The sequence below is a fragment of the Mycteria americana genome, chromosome 3, assembly GCF_035582795.1.
Source record: "Mycteria americana isolate JAX WOST 10 ecotype Jacksonville Zoo and Gardens chromosome 3, USCA_MyAme_1.0, whole genome shotgun sequence".
Lineage (NCBI taxonomy): Eukaryota > Metazoa > Chordata > Aves > Ciconiiformes > Ciconiidae > Mycteria > Mycteria americana.
This window is the reverse complement of record NC_134367.1, coordinates 5,888,783-5,908,845: the sequence shown is the minus strand read 5'-3', so window position 1 is coordinate 5,908,845 and position 20,063 is coordinate 5,888,783. Positions and strand designations below refer to the sequence as shown.

Sequence of the window (20,063 nt, the reverse complement as noted above, 5' to 3'; positions counted from 1 at the left end):
TTCAGAGTCACAGAAATTTATTTGTCTGATTTTACTGCAACTACAAAGAACTAGATCACTTGAGTACCTTTGCTGATCTGGCCTTAAATACATGCATTATTCATGAGTTTCAATCCACTCTTGGAAAATTGCATTCTGAATCACAGAACGGCCGCAGGACTTCTGGAAGTCATCTGGTCCAAACCCCTGCTTGAGCAGGGCCACCCAGAGCTGGTTGCCCAGGTCCATGTCCAGATGGCTTTTGAGTATCTCCAAAGAGGGAGACTCCACCACCTCGCTGGGCAACTGTTTCCAACCTCTCTCCTACCAAAAAGCCTCTGCAAAATATGTTCTATATTTATAAAGAAAAACATACATTTGAGAGCAGTAAAAAAGCAGTAGTTTCATGTTTACATTCTCTAAATTAAGCTATAGGTTTACTCTGCTGTTTCATGGACTGAACTGTAACGTTAGGAGACAGTTAGCACCAGCCCTTTGCCATTGTCTTTCCTCACACAAGAGGGTAACACTGCTGTTATCAATACCACTGAACATACTGCAGTCAGTGATGTCCACACAGAGTTTCTAGCACCGTATAACTCTAAAACAAGCAAAGATTTGCCTAGATTTGAATATAAAATGGAAGAAGCATCCATGTGTCTTCACCATACCAGGTAACAACTGCTGTTTGGCACAAGGGGTCCTTATACATGGCATTTTAGATGCACAGTGAAGCTCTTTAACAACATAAATTTTACAGTTCAAGATACTGCTAAGGTTTTCCATGTAAGTAAGCAGTATTTGCAATATATCAGCAAGTAGTTAAATTAACAGTTCTTTGAAAACTATGATATTGTCTATTTTAAGAAACAAAGAGTACAGGAACTACCAGCTGGAGAAAAGATAAGGCATTTCATACTAGATTAACATCAGACACGTACATAAAATTGAAGATTAATTTAAGGATTCTCAGTATCATAAAATATCTGATTACGAACAACATTATCACTTCTATCAGACTACTCAAAGAATTATCAAAAGTACAGACAAGATAACTTCCTAATAAACCTTTTATATATACATACAGAAAACATTTTCATATCCCAATTATCCACAAATCTTTTGCTTCTGTAATTTTGTGAGATACTATTTTTTTTTCTCTTGCAAGTATTGCAAGAGAACCTGGGAGTAAGGAATGCAGCTTTCAGCAGATCAGAGGTAGCATTAACCCTCCAACACACATGACAATTTTTAAATGAAAAGTTATTACTATACAATATAACGTGCACTTCCTTCCCTCCCTTTAAACATTATTTCAGTTAGACAAGAATTTTTTTAGTATTTATAAGAAAATAAGTGGCACAGCATAACTGTTTAAGCTGATGAACACTGGCCAAATCATAATTGACCTCATGGTATTAAGAAGTTACTCAGGCATGAAAAAGTGCCCCCAAGATCTGCTTTAGCACAGCCTGTGCTAGAACTGAAGCTCTCAGAAGAACCTGGAGCAAACCAGTACCCCGAGTTTCACTCTCTGGACCAAAACACTGGATGCGTCCATTACCAGCCACCATTTTGGGGACAGCAGGGGAATGTAAAGCAATGAACAAATTCAGGACATGCAAACCTCTCCAGAACCGAGTGCCAACTTGCAATTCCCAAGCTTATATTCCAAGCTTATGTTGCCGCTTATGCTTTTCCAGAAGTTTTTTAGTAGGCAGCGTCACACTACACTTTCCACACTTGTACTTTTTTGTATGTGTTTTTACATGCTTTTGGAAAGCACGTTTATCTACCGTAGAAAATTTACACCTTCTGCAGTGCAACTTTAAGTGAGTCAGTAAGTGGCGCTTCAGGTGGCTAGATGTGCGGAAAGCAACAGCGCACTGACCACACTTGAATGGCTTCTCCCCTGTATGAATTCTCAAGTGTGGCTTCAAGTTTCCATTGTGGGCTGTGGAATAGCCACACTCTTCACACGTGTATGTTTTGACAGGTAGCTGCTTTCGTTCGTAGAGACAGCCAGTAGATGAGCTTTCCTCACAAGAGTGTGAAGCCAGATGCTGTTTCAAGGACAGCCATTTGTTTGTTGAATAGTCACAGTTCCTGCATTTGAGATACTCCATGTTAAAATGCGTGACTCTGTGTCTTTTCAGGTGACTGGAAGTACGAAACTTCTTCTGACAAACACTGCAGCTGTAAGGTTTCTCACCTGTGTGAGTTCTTACATGTAGTTCAAGGTTGCTTAAAATGTAAGTAGTGTACTCACACTCTGCACACTGATAGAATCGTGGCTGACTTTGTGCTAGCAAATCATTTTCTTTGCCCTGCTGGACATCTGGCTGTACTCCACAGACTTCCGAACCAAGCAAGGAATGGACGCTGTTTGAACCTTCTGAGGAACCAAAATCTCTTTCTGGACACATGCCTACATGCATTTCATGATGCAATTCAAGATTCTCTAGACTGCTATCTACATAGAGGCAATGGCCAAACTCATACCCATTCTTTACGTGAATAAGGCTGTGTTTCTGCAAATGGTTTGATGTTTTAAATGTCTTATTGCATTCTTTACACACAAATGGTCCTTCATCTGTATGTATTTTTAGGTGCAGCTTAAAGTCACTATGAACAGCGGTAGCATAACTGCAGTGTTGGCACTTGTACATTTTGAATGTAGACAGATTGGAAGGCCACGTATCCTTTAAGTTTTCTACAAATCTATGATATGCATCATCATCTTGAACTTGTGAATGAGAGGCCTTGGACTTGAAGAGAAGTTCGTCTTCGCAAATGACAGTGTCCATTTTGTATGAATTCAGAGGAACTTCTGATCTATTCCCAATAATAGGTAAGCTGTTGCTTCCATGGCCGTTTTCAGCGAATTTCTTTGCAGAGCACATTTTTTTTTTGTCCCGCACATCACCTGCCCGCTCAAAGTCTACTTCTGAAGCCAGCATTCCCCCACTGAGACAATCATTTTCTTTACCAGAAAGAGAGAGAGAAACATGGTCCTGGGAATCACTGTCAACTTTGCATATTTTGCTTTTATGATATTCATTGCTCTGATTCGTATAACCATTAGCAGTAGCCTTAAACTGTTCATGAAATTTCTTATGAAAGCCAAGATGCCCTCTAGTGTAAAACACTATGTTACACTCATCACACGTGTAATTCTTTGAAGGTCTTCGAGCTCTCTTTCTTCCACTTACGAAGTCAAGTTGCTGCCCTTGGCATGTTTCTTTGCCTGCGTGTAATCTTCTGTGTCTCTTTAACCCAGCATTGCTTGTGAACGCTGACTGGCAGAACTCACAGGAATATGGTTTAGCCCCCGTGTGTATGTAGCTATGCCTTACCATGCTTGCAAAATATAATGAAAAAAAGGTGCAAAACCTGCACTGGTACAGCTTATACCCAGCATGCCAGTACATGTGATTTAACAGATAGGATAAGCTAATGCAGGAGTAATCACATTGAGGACACTGGTAAGGCGGTCTCTCCTTATGTCCCTTCATGTGATGAGCAAAAATCCTAGGATTTGATGAAGCAAAGAAACAAATTTTGCAGGAAAAAGTAACTGGCACACTCAGAGGTGTAAAGTCCCTTTCAATTTTGATGAAAAATTTCTCATATTTACTTTCTTTTTTCTTGGTCTCAGATTTTCTTTCTTCAGATCTTCTTTGCCTAACTTTTCTTGCATTTATTCTGTTTTTTCTTGCCTTTTGCAACCTAGTCATTTTCTTATGAAATTTAAGGTGATTCTTAAGGTTGACAGAAAAGAAAAAGGTTCTTTTACAAAAGCAGCATTTATGTGTTTTCTTATCTTTATGAGCTGAATGAACATGTTTCTTTAGATGTGCACTGCATTTATACACAGAACTACAAAACCTGCACTTCAAATTCAATCTTTCATGCTTATTTATAGAACAAGATGCTTTAGAAAGAGGTTTGATGGTCACACTATTACTTAGCCACGCTAAATCTTCTTGCTGGCTTTGGAATTCTTCTGGGCTTGCATGAGGCGAAACACCTTTTTGTTGCCGATATCGTTTTCTAGGAAATGGTGTCAATGTCTTATAAATATGCTCTCCAGTAGTATTTGATTCAGCAGAAGCGTTCATCTCCGGTTTCCCTACATCTTTTAGCAATTCCTCTGAAGCAGGAGAACATCCATTAAGAAACAGAGAAGTACAATTATTGGTAAATTTCAGTTCTTCTTTCAAGCCATGTTCCAAAAGAGAACTCAGAGTTTCATCTTCAAATTTGCTTCTCTTTCTTTTTCTGTTATTAGCTTCATTATCTCCATTCTTTGAAGAATCAGGATCTACAGGGGGATAAAAAGTCACAAGCATGACATTCATACAATCACCAACATTCATGATTAATTGGTAGTAATAATCCCAAATTGTCTAACTACTTGCTTGCTCTTCACTTCTTTTGCTGCCTTAACATTTTCCTATCTCCACTTCTTTCCTAATGTCTCTCTCCATACTTTCCCCCCGCCCCCCCCCAACATTTAAATAATATTTTAAGGTAAGAAATCCTAGTTAGGCGCCTCCTTTTTTCCACTTCCTCTTTTCACTCAAAGTTCTGAATTTCACAGGCCAACACTGCATCCCCTACAGTTTTTAATGAGACAGCTTTATGCCAGAATTCCTATGAAAGTACTGTCACCAAACGTTGCTAGGGCTCTATTCTCAAAAGTACAATGCTCCTTCTGCTGCCTTCTATCTGTTAGAAGCAAAAGTTCTCTTAGTACTTCTCTACATCTTTCTTCCTGAAGGACTTCCATCTGCTGTAAGGCATGGTGGAGTTTAAACCTAAATTATGCCTCTCCCAGTCTCTGCTTATATTGATGAGTTACTGCCTATTGGTTTTCTCTCTCTAATATCTCTAATTGGGATAAAAAACCCTTTAACCTAAGTTTTTATTTTCACATCCTTTTCCCTAATGAAAGGCCACCCTTTTGCAAACTGCAGTAGAATGAAACAGTACTGATTTATTGTAGTTTCACTATTTTTCACAGGAGTCTGTGAAATATAGCCAATATTCTCTTTTTGCTGCATACGATACTAATCTATGTTGAAATGCTTACTCTAAAATAAACAGGTTTGGCATTCTTCCTATACACTTTCCTACCTATTTCAAAAACTTGAGATTTACCAGATTTCTTAAAAACTCTTGCACTAGTCTTATTAAGAAGTTACCTTCCGTTTCAACAATTGTCTCCATCTCCTTGTGGATTTCTGGTTGTTTCTGACTGCCCTCAGAAAGAACACTTGCAACACCAAGTTTCTCTTCATGTTTGGATATTGCTGCCAATGTCAACTGTCTGTTTGTCCTGATGGTATCATCTCTGCCCTCACTGCCAGCAGAGGAGAGGAGAGGAAGAATCTTCTGAAAGCCATCATCACCATCACATTCTTTTCTGTCACTGGTTTCATTTATCTCTGTAAGCTCTGTTTTGCAAGACGATGTAGGCAACAAATAATTTTGACTATATTTATCTGTGCCTGCATCACACCAGTCACTTAAAGATGATTTCAATCTGTTACACACACTCTCAGCAACACATTTTTCTTCAGAGTATTTCATACTGTTATCCTTATTTGAAGTAGTCTTGTTTTCTTCCCAAATGCTTAAACTGTTACTGTCATTTGAAAGTGTCACATCGCTTTTTAGGAAAACGCTATTGTTTAAGTTAACTTCCTCCTCATCCTCCTTCTTCAACGTGGGAACCGATGCTGCTTGCTCCTCAGCGTCATCTTGGAGAAAATCATCATCGCTCAGCACAAAGACAGTGATTGGGAGAACAATTTCAAAGATATCCGACTCTGAGGGCAGAAAAAGAGTAGTAATACTATTTCCACAATACCTGAAGCAATCGCGGACCACCGACCCCTCTCTCTGCCCGCGCGCCGGCCAGCGCGCATGCGCAGGCCCAGGCCGCCGCCGCACTTGCCCAGCTCGCCCGCGGGATCGCAGGTAGCACACCCCCCCCCCCCCCCCCCGATCCCTCGCGCCCCTCAGCCCCCGCCCGGTCGGAGCCCCGCTGGGTCTCTACCAGGGAAACGGGCACCTACCGTTATCGTCCGCCGGCTCCGACTTCCCCTGCCCCACCGACATCTCCCGGCCCGTCCCGCACCCGGCTAGCTCCGCGCTGCAGTCAGACAGCCCCAGGCTCACGGCCGCAGCGGCGTCGCGCATGCGCCAGCCTGGCGCGCGTGCGCACGGGAACGCGAGACAGCGCTGCCCGTCGCGCGCTTTCTCAGTGGGCAGGAGGGAGGAGATGGGGGTGTGTACACAGCTGCCGCCTCCTGATTGGAGGGAGCGACAGGGGGCGTGGCCTGAGAAGGGGTGGGGTGTCCGCCTCCCTGAGGTAACTGTGGGCGGACGCGGTCGGTCGTTGGTGTAGCAGGGCGGTCGCTTTTAAGTGGTTTAAAAGTCAGTTTAATCACCCATTACCTGGGCCAGAACACCTCAGCCGTGGGCAGGGAGGGGTTTTCAAAAGCTCTTCAAAATCTATTCCCATTTTAAGCAAAACAAAAAGATAAGGTAGCCCATCAACCAGGCGGTGGAGGGCTCGCACCTCTCGGTGCCCCTGCGCGTTCCTTAGTCACGCAGGAACACGAGAGACGCTTTGGTGGTCTGGCCATGGAAGCCCGTGTTTCCTTCGGCCCTGCTTCCCAGGAGGCGAGGTGGAGGTCTGAGGGTGTGCAGGGGAAGGGAGAGGCTGTTGCAGAGCAGGTCTGAGGACATGTTTGCTGGGGGAGGATGGGGAGCCGCAAGGTCTCCTGTTTACTCAGACCGCTGTTTCCATAGATACCATGGACAATTCCTCAGAGATGGCTTCAGGAGTGAACTTCAGAGTGTGTTGGTGAGTGTCTGAGGTCAGATATTAGTGTACTGCTTTCCTGAAGGACATACAGAAGGAGGGATTTCCTGGTAGGTGAATTTAAGCCCCTCTCAGGGCTTAAAGACTGCTTTGCCCCACTCTTACTTGCCCCTCTGTGCCAGGTCCTTGCCAACTCAGCTTATAAACTGAGGGAAAAACAAAGTCATTGTTATCATTAGGCCCAAAGGGTTTCACAGAAAGTAAAGTAAATTATTGTACTGGGTCTGGCTGCCAGAGTTAATTTTCTTCATAGCAGCCAGTGTGGTGCTGCATTTTGTATTTGTGACCAAAACAGCATTGATAATGCACCAGTATTTTGGCTGAACAGTGTTTGCACAAGATCAGGGGTTCACTGTTTCTCACTTTGCCCCTCCATGGCGTAGGCTGGGGGGGGGCAGGAGGTTGGGAGGGGACAGAGCCGGGACAGCTGACCCAAACTCCCCAAAGGAGTTTGATCCAAATGATACAGGCTCATTCTATACAGTATGACTACCTTGTGGGTTATTAACACTGTTTAGTTACAAATGTAAAACACAGCATCATGCGAGCTGCTGTGAGGAAAGTTAACTCCATCCCAGCCAGAGCCAGTGCAGATGCTGATGGCCATCTTACAGAGCGATAGGAAATTTTGTTCCTTTTTTGCTATTTTTTGTTCCTTGTTTACTGCTCGACTACCCATGCTCTGGGGCTGTTGAGAGAAATGACAGCAAAGGAAGGTAAACTGAAATAAGAAGTAAACCAGTAATAAGTGTAACATTGGTCATATTTGCCCTGAAGAGATTGTTCTCAACCGGTCTGATGAGCCCTCAGGTGCTACCAAAAACTCGCAGTCCCTTATAACAAGGTAAGTACGCAGTGAATCTCTCATGCAAGGCCTGGGAGAAAAGTGCTAGGGTTTGCTGAACCCAGTAGTCCACTGCATGGAAGGCTGCTGCAGTTCCATGCTCCCTGATCCAGCCAGTAACAAGGCTGAGCATGTACTCCCAAAAGGCACTCACGCATTCATACACCCAGTACACAAATCTATATATACATATCTAAGTATACATATACACACATGGTCAGCCACACAGATAAACTTGGACAGAAAGCACAAAGCACTCGCACAAATATGAATGGTGTGGATGGCCTGATCCTGTTCCTCCTCACTGCCTGATCACTGTGGGATTCTGCTAATGGAATGGGTATACATACATATCTATATATATATGTGCATATTATATATATGTATATATGTACACATAGTATGGATCATTGCAATAGCTGGTGGTGTGCTCAAAGTCTTGTTTATGGGCAAAGAAGCAGCACACCTTATATCTATATATCAAGACAAGAATTTGTTTTTAGCACAATTGATATCTTAACAGTCTAATTCAAGAATCATTATTAGTCTAGATCTAATTATTAGGAAAAAAAGAAATAATAAGATTGCACTTAGAATACTTCTGTGGAGAAGAAATCTCAATAATAGTAATGCAATTAAAACTGTAAAACATGCCCTTAGTTTCTATCACTTGTTCTTGCTGTTATGTTCACCCTTTCATTGTTTCTCTGGCTATTAAAGTCAGAAGTTTTTGACTGTGAGGAGGATAACACCAAAACTGTCATCCTCAAATCCTTCATTACGAAGACTATGATGTTGCTGTTTTCTTCTTCCTGTGGTAGTTGATATTCATGTTCACCCCCCATACTTAACAGTCCATAAGCTGTGAGTGACAGAATCTGTCCTTAATACATGGTAATTCCCCAGTTCATTAAGGCAAGTATCCACCTTGTGGTCCATAGACTGGAAACATGCCTATTTGTTACTTTTCCTGACACAGTGTACTTCAAGGGTCTATGTTTTTTTCTGAAATGTAATTGGACTGTCTCCTATCATATAAGACCAGTCTTCTAAGGTCCATATCGGCACCACACACTTTTTCACACCAAGTGAACTGTTCTCAATGTTAGTGAGGGCATAGTGAGGGCATATACCATAGCTTGTTGCTTCTTTCCCGGTTTTTGTGATAACATGGCTCCCTACACCTAGAGTGGTTGCAAACCGCAAATGAAATGGTTATGCTGGATCAGAAAATCGTCATGCAGGTGCCTATGCTAACTTGATTTTCAAAGCTGATTGGGCTTAATCTTGATCTGGTTCAGATTCCCAGTCCTGTTTTTTCTTTAAAAAGTTAAAGGCTTACAATTTCTGCAAACATGGGTATAAAATCTCTAGAAAAGTTAAATATTCCCAGGCTTAACTCATGCAAATTTGTATATGCAGGGAGCTTTCTTCTGGGCAAAGGACAGTTTGCCATAACACCCCCTACAACCCCAGCATGAAATTACTTGCCTTAGGAGGAGCAGGGGAAGGGTGAGCACACCACCAGGAAAATGGGGGAAACTAAGTGTGTGTAAAACAATTTTAATTAATTATTATTTCTTTTTCTGAAAAAATAGATCTCAAATAATAATGAATAGAGTCTTAAGATTTGAATTATGCAAACAATAAGTTCTGTGTTTGGCTCCTGCCTGAGCTACAGCCCTGCGGCCTCGCAGCGCTGACTGTGCCTGGCCATGGACCCACTAACATGGACCCTGACCCCGACCCGTTCGTGGGCTGGCTGCCTGGCCTGGCCTCAGGCCTGCCTCAGCACCATGGACTTGCCCCATCTATTGCCGAGCTGTGCCTGACCCCGGCTACTCTCATGGCGCCTGATCCTGACCATGACTTGCTGGCTTGTGTTCCCAACCTAACCTTGGACCTGCCCCATCACTGTTTGTCTGGTGATCTGAGCTCTTCCTTGATCCAGGCAGCCACCCCCGGGCCTGCCCTCTTCCCTTGCTGGGGGCAGAGGGACAGACCCTGGCTGGCAAAGTCCTTGTCCTGCCAGCCCAGGCATCCCCTCTGCTCCCAGCACCCTGGTCCTGAGCGAGCAGCCAGCCTGCGCGACACCCTGACAGTATTTTATCACCACCCCTAGGTTGTGATCCCAGGTCCTCCACTGCTAGAGGATTTCCAGTTCTTATTTTACAGGCTCTGTACTCATTAATTGTTCCTCCAGAAGAAAGTGGCACATTCAGCCATTCCAATAAGAGGAATTTCCCATATTCCCTATCTTCTTCCTTCCCCCCATAAAAAGCATGTAAGGACCTAATTATAGGTCTTAACTTCAGTGCTTTGCTTCCTGACATACATGCAGCAGCACCCATTTATTTTTTTTATCAACAGGCAGGCATTGTGTATGTAGGTCACTTCAGTACTGCTTTGGGTTGTCTTAAAGTGTAACATGTTTAACATACAGCGATGTTTGATTAGGTCTGATCAAAACATGCATGGATATTAAATAAAGGCAAAGACAAGGTGTAACCTTCTTTATCCAGTTAAAATTCAATCAAATCCCTGCTAACTTTGGCACATAGCCAGTCATCGTTTGCAAAAAAAATTGTTTTTATGCACAGAAATGTCAACAGCTGGAAAGCTAAAAGAGGGTAGAAAAAGGCAGTACCATCCAAAGCTAAATGTGTGCTTCTTACTTCTAAGTTTGTCTACTGTACTTTTCTGCCTTCTGTGAATGCTAGCCAGGTGCTTACTAGGCAGAGTGATCTTCTTGTACATACAGGTATGCTGGTAGCCTTTATTCTAGGAGCCTTTCTTTTTAAAATAAGGTGGCCTTTCCTAAATGCAGGGTTGCAGTCTCCTTTGAACAGAAGACAATATGAAACTCCAGGACAGGTAGAATGAATAACTGAAATACCCATCTTTCTCCTGCCTTTACAGGTAGAAACATTGGTTCAGTTTGTGAAACACAGATGGCATAGTTATATTTTCAAACAGAAGTGGCAAAACCTCTTGGCGGGAGCATTGTCAAAACTCTCCTAACTGTGAGTATTAAATTAGGCAAAGATGGGAGGAATATTGGCTTCTGTGTTTCAGCTCTCGGGGTAAGAAGACTTGTTGATACTCCAGGCTGGGTGAAGCAGATGCTGGGGTGAGCAGGATGTCTTGCCTGGACTTTTTCCTGCCACAGCAATCCACAGGACGTCCTTCTTCTTGTTCCTTCTATGCAAAAATAAAAGGAACGCAACAGTCTCCTCCTGCCAGGGCCGGCTGATTCTCCACAAGAGGGCTCTGCGGCCACGAGTTTGCTCCATGGAGGTGCTGAGAAAGGCTCTGCAATGAAAGACCCTGAAAATACACGGGAGATTACAAATAATTCTGTCCCTGTTCAGCTGGTCCAGAAGATCTCTTGTGGAAAGGGGGGCGGATAATATCTGAATTTCAAGTAGAAATTAAGGAGGAAAAATACATAATCTCAGTTGTAATTATCAAAGCTGATGGAAAGGTAATATCCCACACATTTGTTATTCTCATTTCATAGGTGACTTTCAAAATGCACAGAACCCAGCTGTTTTAAAGAGACTAAACTGCAAGAAATCCTTTGTGAATAGGATTTCTTTTTTGGCTGTGAGTCATGTCTGAATTCTCAGTGATGTATACGTTGATTTCTTGTAGTGATTTGTGTCTCAGCCATTTGCTGAATCTTTTTTCCCCCGAGCTACTTCCAAATTTGCATTTTAAAAGAGCAGGGGTTAACAGCTGAAAAGGATGTCACAACTCAGACAGCTTGTGTTTCTTGTAACCTGCGTCTGCTTCTGAGGAAATGCAGAAAATGAGGATAAGAAGAACTTAATTGGGAATGTTCTAGTTGCTCATATATTCTCACTGGAAGGAGATTAATAGCTGTTTCCATTCTTTCTTTCTTAAAGCATGAACTTTTAAACAATCTTATTTGAAAAATATTTCCCCCACAAAAAACACCCCAGCAAAACTCTGCGCAAACTTTACAAAGCTATAAATGACAAGACTTTTTCCTTGAAAGTGAATATTTCCAGTTTTTCTTAAAGTAACAAACTATAACTCTCAGCCTAGTCCTCCTTGATGCTGTCATCCAGCAAATAAAGTTATCAGGCAATGGCTAAAGAATAAATCTGACCTGTGGAAAGAGAGTCTGGGGAATGATGAAGCTGCCTTTCCACGCCCATTGCACAAAACTATGTTCTGCAAAATCAACTTGCAGTGGAGTGATAGAAATCTGCCTGCAACAGTGCTTGTACCCACATTCCAGCATGAAAAAAAAGAGTTGTGGAAAATATCTTGTAAGGAATCTCTGTGATTCCTGCATCTCTGCCTTCTAACTCTGTGATAAATCTAAGAGAAAGAGGGCATCTTCAGATCCACTGTTAACTGGAGGAGGAGTTGCCACTAATTATTAATAGCCGAAAGTCTTTATGAGCTTCGATTATGATTATCAGTGCATGTGTGTGTCTTGGCCAATGAACATTCCGTTGATTTCCTAGACAGCAGTGACAGAAACAGGAAAATGCATATGAGATATTATGTTTTTGAAAAACATACTTTGAGAAAAAACAACCCATCAACCTACAGCTTTCTGTCTGCAAGATAAAAATCAGACATTGATTTGTACTGAAACTTTGTCTGCGCTGATTAACAGCCAAATATGTATCTTGTATTTATGGAAGATAATAAATTTTGAAAAACAATATGGAAGATATTGGACACTATGAGAAAGTGAAGTATCCCCAGTAAAATGTAATTATTTGAAGTGCAGATTTTTGACATCTCTGTGGGGCCAGAAAGGTGCCCCAGATTTATCTCAACTAACATAAGGTATTGACCTGAAATGTGTAATTTGAGAGTGCAGTCAGTCTAGGCTGCTTCTAGAGCAGTGTTTTTTATCCTCTTGTATCTAATGCTGTACGTTGGAAGGGCCTGTGACAGTAATTTCGTAACATCTTACATCGGTATGCTTCAGTTTGCCAGCCGGGGCTCTCTACCTCCAAGAGGGAGCAGTAAGGCTTCTGCAAGCTGAAGAAGGTTGAAAACCATTGCTGTACAGGGAGAGCAGAGGTGAGGTACTCTACTAGAGATCAGCTAGACTGCATCACCTTTTAGAGTGTGTCTGTCTTGATTATGGAAAAACCTATGGAAATTACACTCCTAATATGCAAGTTTTGGCTATCAGACTAAAATGAGGTGGAGTACGTGTGGCCCTCTGCCTCTCTATCTGTTTGCATAGTACCTTGCTTAGTGGAGCACAGCCTGATTACAGTCTCTGAGTGCTGCTGCTGTATAAATACTATTATTGCAGCAGTTGCACATGCCACTTCGCATTTCATGCTCCTGATTCCATTTCTGTTAGTGGCTGTGTGTCATTATCACTCACACAGATACCGGCAGAACCTGTCATTTGTAAATGCTTGCAGATGGCAATACAAGTCCTTCCTAGGCATTACAACGTACTGTTTAAAACCTCAAGACAAATATGGTCATCTGTCGACTCTTTCAGATTGTTATCTGGCCATAGACATCCACTGCTCCTAGTAATTTCAGCTAAACCTTTGGGGGTTTGGCACGTTACAAAAAATCAAGCTGGAAATATCTTATTTGAGCAAAAAGCCTGAAACCCCAGGGATAAAAGATAATGTTACTTTTAGACCAGGGAGAGTCAGAGAATTGTTCCCAGGAAAATAATGTAAGAGCAGTTATGGTCTGGCAATTAGAGCAGGAAAAGTGGTAGCTGAATACAAATCCAGCTGGAAAAGCATAGAAACAGGCTGGATGAGTTGGGAACGGAATCATTCATTGATCGGCTAATGTAAAGAAAGAAAATATCTCTCTAGAAGGGTTGGTCAACACAATATCAGCTGTATTAGGACTGTGAGCTACAACCACTGAGAGCTTTTTAAAAGCCAGAATGTTGCAATAACAAACCAAGGCTTAGTAACTAAAGGGCTTCTTTTATTGTACAACCTGCTGGGTTGTTGTTTTTCTCTTTTTCACACTGCCAATGACTCTTCTTTTTTTTTTTTTTTTTTTGCAAACAGCTTCACTAAAGTCTGTTCCAGAGGGAAGAGAAGAAAACACATCAGTGAAGAGCTAGTCATTGACAAAGAACTGAGCAACACTTAGGGACGTAGCCTTCTAACACCAAACGCCCACGGAGGGATGCAGCTGGGGACTGAGAGAGTCACACGAAGTCCCCAGCACATTGTTCTCTTCAATACTTTCTGCCCCAAGCTGATCTCCTTGTCATTAAGTTCACCTTGAACTTATTGAAACTATGACTAGGGAAGAAATTCAATCTTACGGTTAGGGCATAGGAGCCAGGAAGTTTGATTTCCACTCCTGATTTTTTGTGCAGGTTTGTGTAGATCACTGTTGTTTGTGAAGTGTTTTAAGTTCTTCACATTGCTTGAATTGAACACTGCAGTGCTATTATGTAAGTACAGCTCTTGGTAATTGGAAACAGAGTTTGATTTATTGCCATACACAGCATTTCCCTAAATCAGGAGACAAATATATCCAAGGTAGAACCTAGGAAAACCTGGAAATACATGGCCCTTTCTCTGGTAAATTGAGCATGGTCCATTCTATGGTGAATTTGCTCTTTCTCTCTCCTTGCAGTTCTCTTGTGCCTTTCTGATGTGAAAGACAGAGAATCTCTGCCAGCAGGGACACCAATCTGAGAACTCCTGAATCAAAGGATTGCTTTTTATAAAGCCACACTTAGGCACCAGTCTGATACCGAAGTTGCTGTTCTTGAAGGTATGCAGGAAGAACTACTAACATACTAAAAACTAAATGTTGTTTCCTGTTTTGATCTGAACAATTAGCCAAAATTTCTGGGTTGTGGGCTTTGTTGCAGTTTGAGAGAGGAACAAGAAATGATACCAAATATTTCTGTCATGCAGTCCTGGTCACAGCTGTTTCCCTAGAAGGGAGGGAGTCCTGGAGGTCCTGTGTCTTAAATACATGCTACATTCCCTTCATCTCTTGCCCATGTTCTGCAAGAAACATTGCAGAATCTGCTCTTCCCTCTGCTCTTATTTCTGTTCTTTTACAGTTTTCTGTCCCTTTTTTCTACCTGCCAGTTTTCTTTTTGCATTCCCTACATTCCCATCTTTCCTTCTGCTCTCTTTCCCTGTTCTTCCTCTCCTAAACCTTTTCACTCCCCGTCTTATCCTCATTTTTCAGAAATCTTCATTCGACTCTGTTCGCACCTTTCTTTGCATGGTAGGGACTCCAGCAATTCCTTCTGTTCTCTGTATCACTGACCATCACTTTGGTGACCTGCAGCTTCTTGGAGAAATCTTTACAGGGAAGGCCTTGCTTAGCCCCAGTGACCCCAGGGTGGATATGCCTAATGATCCAAGGGATGGTGGGAAAAGGAGCTGTGCTAGGAGGAGCTCCTTGTCACACTGGACAATACAGCTGTCAAACTAAGTCTCTCCTGAGCACGTATAAACTCATTTTTCCAGGGGCTCAGAGCTGTGTCATGCTTGGGAGAACATAATGAAAACAGCCAAAAAGACACAACATTGTCCCCAGGGTTACATGTGTGGTTCGATTTCAGGTTCCTGCTTCAAAGCACAGAAATGCTAGAGCTTTTCAGCAATAGTGTACGACTGATTGTCTTTTTTTTAATTATTTTACATACACAAAATATTTCTTAACATTGGTCTTGGAAATGACTGAATTTTTTTATTGAAACTTTCTGAAAAAATATCAATGTGAAACAAATGTGGCAAAGGTAATTTCAGCTTGAAAGTTCCAGCATAGCAAGACTTTATTGTGGAAAGTGTGAGGAAATCTTAATATAGGATATTGGTGCCTCTGCCTTCGATAATAACTTGAAAACTAAACATTAAAATACTGACAGTTTAACAGAGAGTAATGAGCCATCACTTGTCAAAAATAATATTGTAGGAAAAGGTCAGCTGTTTGGGAAAGCAAGTGCCTGTGGATTCACAAGGTTAATCATAAAAATAAGTGTATCGCTGCCAAATTGTCAGTTGCTGGGTAACCCACAGCTGAAGGAAAGTATATTTGCTTAATGGGAGGAATTTAATGATTTACCATCTGTGTGAAGTTTTCTTCAGTGGAGCGTGTAAGACAGAAATACGTGTTGTACAGACAAGAAGCAACCCGCTTTCTTGGTGGAGTTCAGGTTATGATTAAGACATGAGGCTCAGTCCAGTTACCTGCACATAGGTAGGTGCCTTGGGCCGTTTGAGAAGCCCTAGGGTACCCTACTGGTTCTTCTGCTGCTGGTCTAGAAAGAGCAGCTATCCGAATTGTGCCATATCAGCCAGCCCTGTGAGGGTGTCTCCCATATCACAGAGCATTTAAGATGGGCTGGAAGTCCATCTATGAACTGACTCAAGTCCTTAAAATGAGATTGAGCTACAAATTAAGAGACCTGCACCACATGTGTCTACAGGTGCAGCAGATGTTTAAGCTCCTGTTATAGACGGTAGACCCTAGGGAGTAATTAAGCTGATCAGCCACTACAGACATGGTTCAGTTGCCTAAACATTCGAGGTGCCATAGGGCATGTGACACATCTGTGTGGGCTGGCAGATATGACAGATACGATAGGAAAATGAGCCCTTCTGAAAGAGCATCTGTAGACCAGGCAAGATAAATCAGGGCATCTCAAATGGCTTGACACTTTTATTTAGGCAATGCAGTCTACCTGCTACATTTGGTCAGCTAATCTCTCTGTAGGCTCCATTGATAACATTGGCTGCAGGCTCAATTCAGTCGGCTGAACATGAATTACAATAAAAAGTTCCTTTATTTAGTTTTTATATACCCCTAATGGACTTAAAATAACTTAAACTAAAACATCCACATCAGATAAAATAAACTACACATGATTTATTTATGGAAAAGTTTCTTTACGGGCACAAAGATTGAAGACCAACCTGAAAAAATGATAAACAGAACTTGATGGCTAAGGCACCTCGCTCAAAATGGAGAATGTTCTGCTTGCTTTTGACTGGATATTATTTGATTGTTTAGCTGCTCTTGACATGGTTTTTGCATGTGGCAGGGCTTTTTTTGCTGATTGGAGGCCTTTTGGTGTGATCTGGTCATGCCCTATTGCGAATTTCTCTTACCCTCCAAAACTGGGTGGTTAGATCCCAGCTGCCATTTTGAAATTATCCATCCATCTCTCTCTATCTGCCAGGCTACACCAACAAATGAAACAGTGACAGACACCTGCACAGGGCAGTAGAACTCAATCCATCTATATCGTCAACAAGGTACTGGCCTGGCTTGGATCCAGGCAAACGAAAACTCTCCTAAGCAATTTCCAGGAGCAGTTTAGGAGTTAGCATGGGCCAGGGACAAATTCCCAGGACAGAGAGCAAGGCAGAGAAACAAACAGATGGAATGACCAGAGAAGATTAACTTCCTTACTAAATCAGGTGAAAACCTCTAGTACCAGTGAAGTAATCTAGAATCACAATTGCCACAAAATAAAACAAAACCAGGCCAATCAGAACTGAATACACCTTTTCTCCTCTTTTGCCAATTCTTAGAATAATGTATTTCCTCGCCTATCTACCCTTCCATAGGGCTTCCTTTAAACTAGACACCTAAGGCCCTTCTTATGGATGAAAGAGAAATAGGCACCTTTCGTGTGCATCTGACCTTTAGATGTCTATATTAAAAGAAGACGAGACTTTCACCTGGAAATATGTGTTGTAGTGGGTAAAGGGGATCTAGACTAACTTAGATGACTCCCATCCAAATGTACCTCCATAATTTCCTGAGAAGCTTCTATCTGCAAACTTAGTCCACCAACCACTAAAGTCCTCAGTAGGAGAGACTAAATGGGTACATGCAGAACAAGAAACCTCAGAGTTAGGACTTCTGTTCTGGGCTGCAAAAAAGATATTTCTTCTGACTACATAAAAAGATATTTTGTCTGACTGTAACATACAAGTAGCATTATTTTTTTTATTTAATAAGATTTCTTAAAAATTCCCTCCAAAACCTAAACTATATGCTGATCAGATGTGGCTTACGGAATTATAGTCAGCTTGGTTACTTTTCTGCAGTTAGGAGGAATGTCTCAATTGAAAACAAAACAGATAAATGGTTTTTCAGCTGTTTTTCAACTTTGTTATGTATTCTGCAGCTCCTTCATGATCACAGCAAAAATCAACTATATTATTCATGCTGACAAGATTGAAAATGATTGAAAATTATGGAAAAGAAGAAACCAAAGCTTTTTGTGTTTGCAACCTTTTCCCCAACTAAACACATCAGGTCCCTCCTAGCCTATATTTGTATTTTCCTTCCAGCTTAGATTATTGCATCCTAAAAGAGTTTAGGTTATACTTTTAATAATGGAAAAACACGAGGGGCATTTTATCTGATACCAAAATTCTCTCCAGAATTTATTTTCCCCTGCATGTTGCAGCGTAAGTCTGGCTTCAAGCGAATTCCATTAATGCAAGTACAAAATACTTTTTTTTCCCATCATTTTGTCTTGTGTAAGTGACAGTTACACAGCATGTTAGAAGTGATTGAGGCTTTCACCGAGTGGTATGGACTTCTCATTAGAGTAGGATGATTACTAGGGTGACTTATCAGTCAAAAGGCATTATATTTGCAATGGCTATGTTATAATTAAACACAGATGAAACCCACAAGCAAGCATTGCTCTGAAAAATACAGTTCACATAATGCTGAATTGAAGGAGCTTTCCAAGGAAAGGGGCTAGGAAGAAACTTACTTGGCACACATGATTTCTCTGAACTGTCCCAAGCTTGTGGTGCTTCCCCAAAGACCAACCTGTGACATGCTATAGGAAGACACTTCATTCTTTCCCCGGCAGACAAAAACAGCACTTAGGGTTTTTCCAGAGGGTCATTTGCTGTGCCTGCATTTAGCATATATTCCAGAAGTGGCAAAGTTCACACCTACAGACTTCTCCCTAGCTAAAGTTACCTGGAGTAGTTGTGGTTCACTCAGAAACAAACCAAACTATATTTCTGTTAGACAGGCTTCTCCCCAGAGATATTACAAAGGAGACATCTCATTTTAGAGATGGAAGAAAAGAAAACACAGAGGACTCTTGCCTAAACAGAAAACTGGAACACAGTCATGGTGTCCCAGGTGCCGTCTCGGGGCTGTATCAATGGGAACACAAAAGGCAGTTAATGTTGTTTATTGCACTGCCAATTCTGCAGTCCATGCTATCTCCTTGCACCAGTTCCCTTGCCTGATATTGGAGTACTTCAAAACCTTATGCCATCTCTCTAGGGCAAAAGAGAGAAATCCTACTTACTGCTGCTCGTTAAAAAAGAAATCATTCTACTCTTTCAGAGGTTAAGTATAGTTTCTAGGCACATTCTGAGAGCAAAACTCATATTCAGCCTAACTGAAAATCCAAATTGGGCTCAATTTTCAGAGGTCTGTATTCATGCCTTATCTGTATTTCTTTATAGAATTTTTGAGAACAGAAGTCCAGTTCTTGCCCCAGAGGGAGCTGCATTCCCTAATAGATAATATGAGTCCATACATCTGAGATAAGTCTGTCAAGTTCACAAAGTGCTCTGAGATTTCAAAATACAGCTATTATGGAAATAGCCATTGTTATTCTTGGTTTTAATAGCTGCTGACAATCATGAATATTTTGAGGATAAGTGCCAAGTTAGAAGCTGTGTTTGTGAATAGAGCTTTTCAAATACGCAAGGACTCTGTTATGTTTTGGGTAATTTCGTGAGAAGCTTTATGTTGGTGTGTCTGGACTATCATCTGAGAAACATCTGGCAGAAGGGGATCAGTCCTACACAACAAAGACTGGCATTCATACTTACATGTCCCCTTGTGGAGCCAGTTTATGGTTTTGGTTGTGCTAAAGATGTTGTACACTTTGTCTTTGCAGGGCTTTATCGAATTTACTTGAGCTGTCTGAAACTCAGCATTTCCATTTCATGGCAAATGTTGAAGTTTCACAGCATATTCTCATTCTCAGTATGAACAAAACCACAAGTATAAAAACTTTCCTGCCCATTTAGAAAAGTGTTGCTTTAAAAAACCATATATATATATGTATGTACCCAGGAAACTTCACTTCAAAATGAAATTGTTACTTCAAAGCTTATTTTGGGTTCTTTTTATCTCTGTATTAGTTCATTATCTCTTGACATAATAGTTCTAGTGGTCCAGGATATGGCACATCTCATCACACTGTATCCTGTCAGGATATGGTCTAGGTATGGATGTTATTACTAGGCAACCAAGTGGGAAGTTTCCAGTGGATGGGATTCAACTACAATTACCCAATTTTAGGTATCTTCTTTGTGTAGTGACTACATTGGA

The 20,063-nt window shown here is 41.6% G+C and overlaps 1 protein-coding gene and 1 long non-coding RNA gene across 2 annotated transcripts; one reads left to right on the top strand and one right to left on the bottom strand.

Annotated features, from left to right (window-relative positions):
* Positions 1-6,201, bottom strand: LOC142407958 (uncharacterized). Its single transcript, XM_075497748.1, has 3 exons — positions 6,063-6,201; positions 5,187-5,813; positions 1-4,303 (listed from the first exon to the last, which is right to left on the bottom strand). Exons 1-3 carry the CDS (start codon positions 6,184-6,186, stop codon positions 1,644-1,646), a joined length of 3,411 nt encoding a protein of 1,136 aa, XP_075353863.1. The 5' UTR covers positions 6,187-6,201; the 3' UTR covers positions 1-1,643.
* A 600-nt stretch (positions 6,202-6,801) lies between these two features.
* On the top strand, positions 6,802-14,184 carry LOC142407614 (uncharacterized). The gene is made up of 3 exons (XR_012774984.1): positions 6,802-6,856; positions 10,638-10,741; positions 13,766-14,184. It is a non-coding gene; the product is annotated as an uncharacterized LOC142407614 (long non-coding RNA).
* The last annotated feature ends 5,879 nt before the right edge of the window (positions 14,185-20,063 follow it).

What these genes read in the sequence shown, in the direction of transcription:
- LOC142407958 (XM_075497748.1), bottom strand. Translation starts at nt 6,186, where the DNA reads ATGCGCGACGCCGCTGCGGCCGTGAGCCTGGGGCTGTCTGACTGCAGC. An exon ending in GGAGCCGGCGGACGATAACG is followed by an intron (nt 5,814 to 6,062) that starts GTAGGTGCCCGT and finishes TTCTGCCCTCAG; the next exon opens with AGTCGGATATCTTTGAAATT. An exon ending in GACAATTGTTGAAACGGAAG is followed by an intron (nt 4,304 to 5,186) that starts GTAACTTCTTAA and finishes ATCCCCCTGTAG; the next exon opens with ATCCTGATTCTTCAAAGAAT.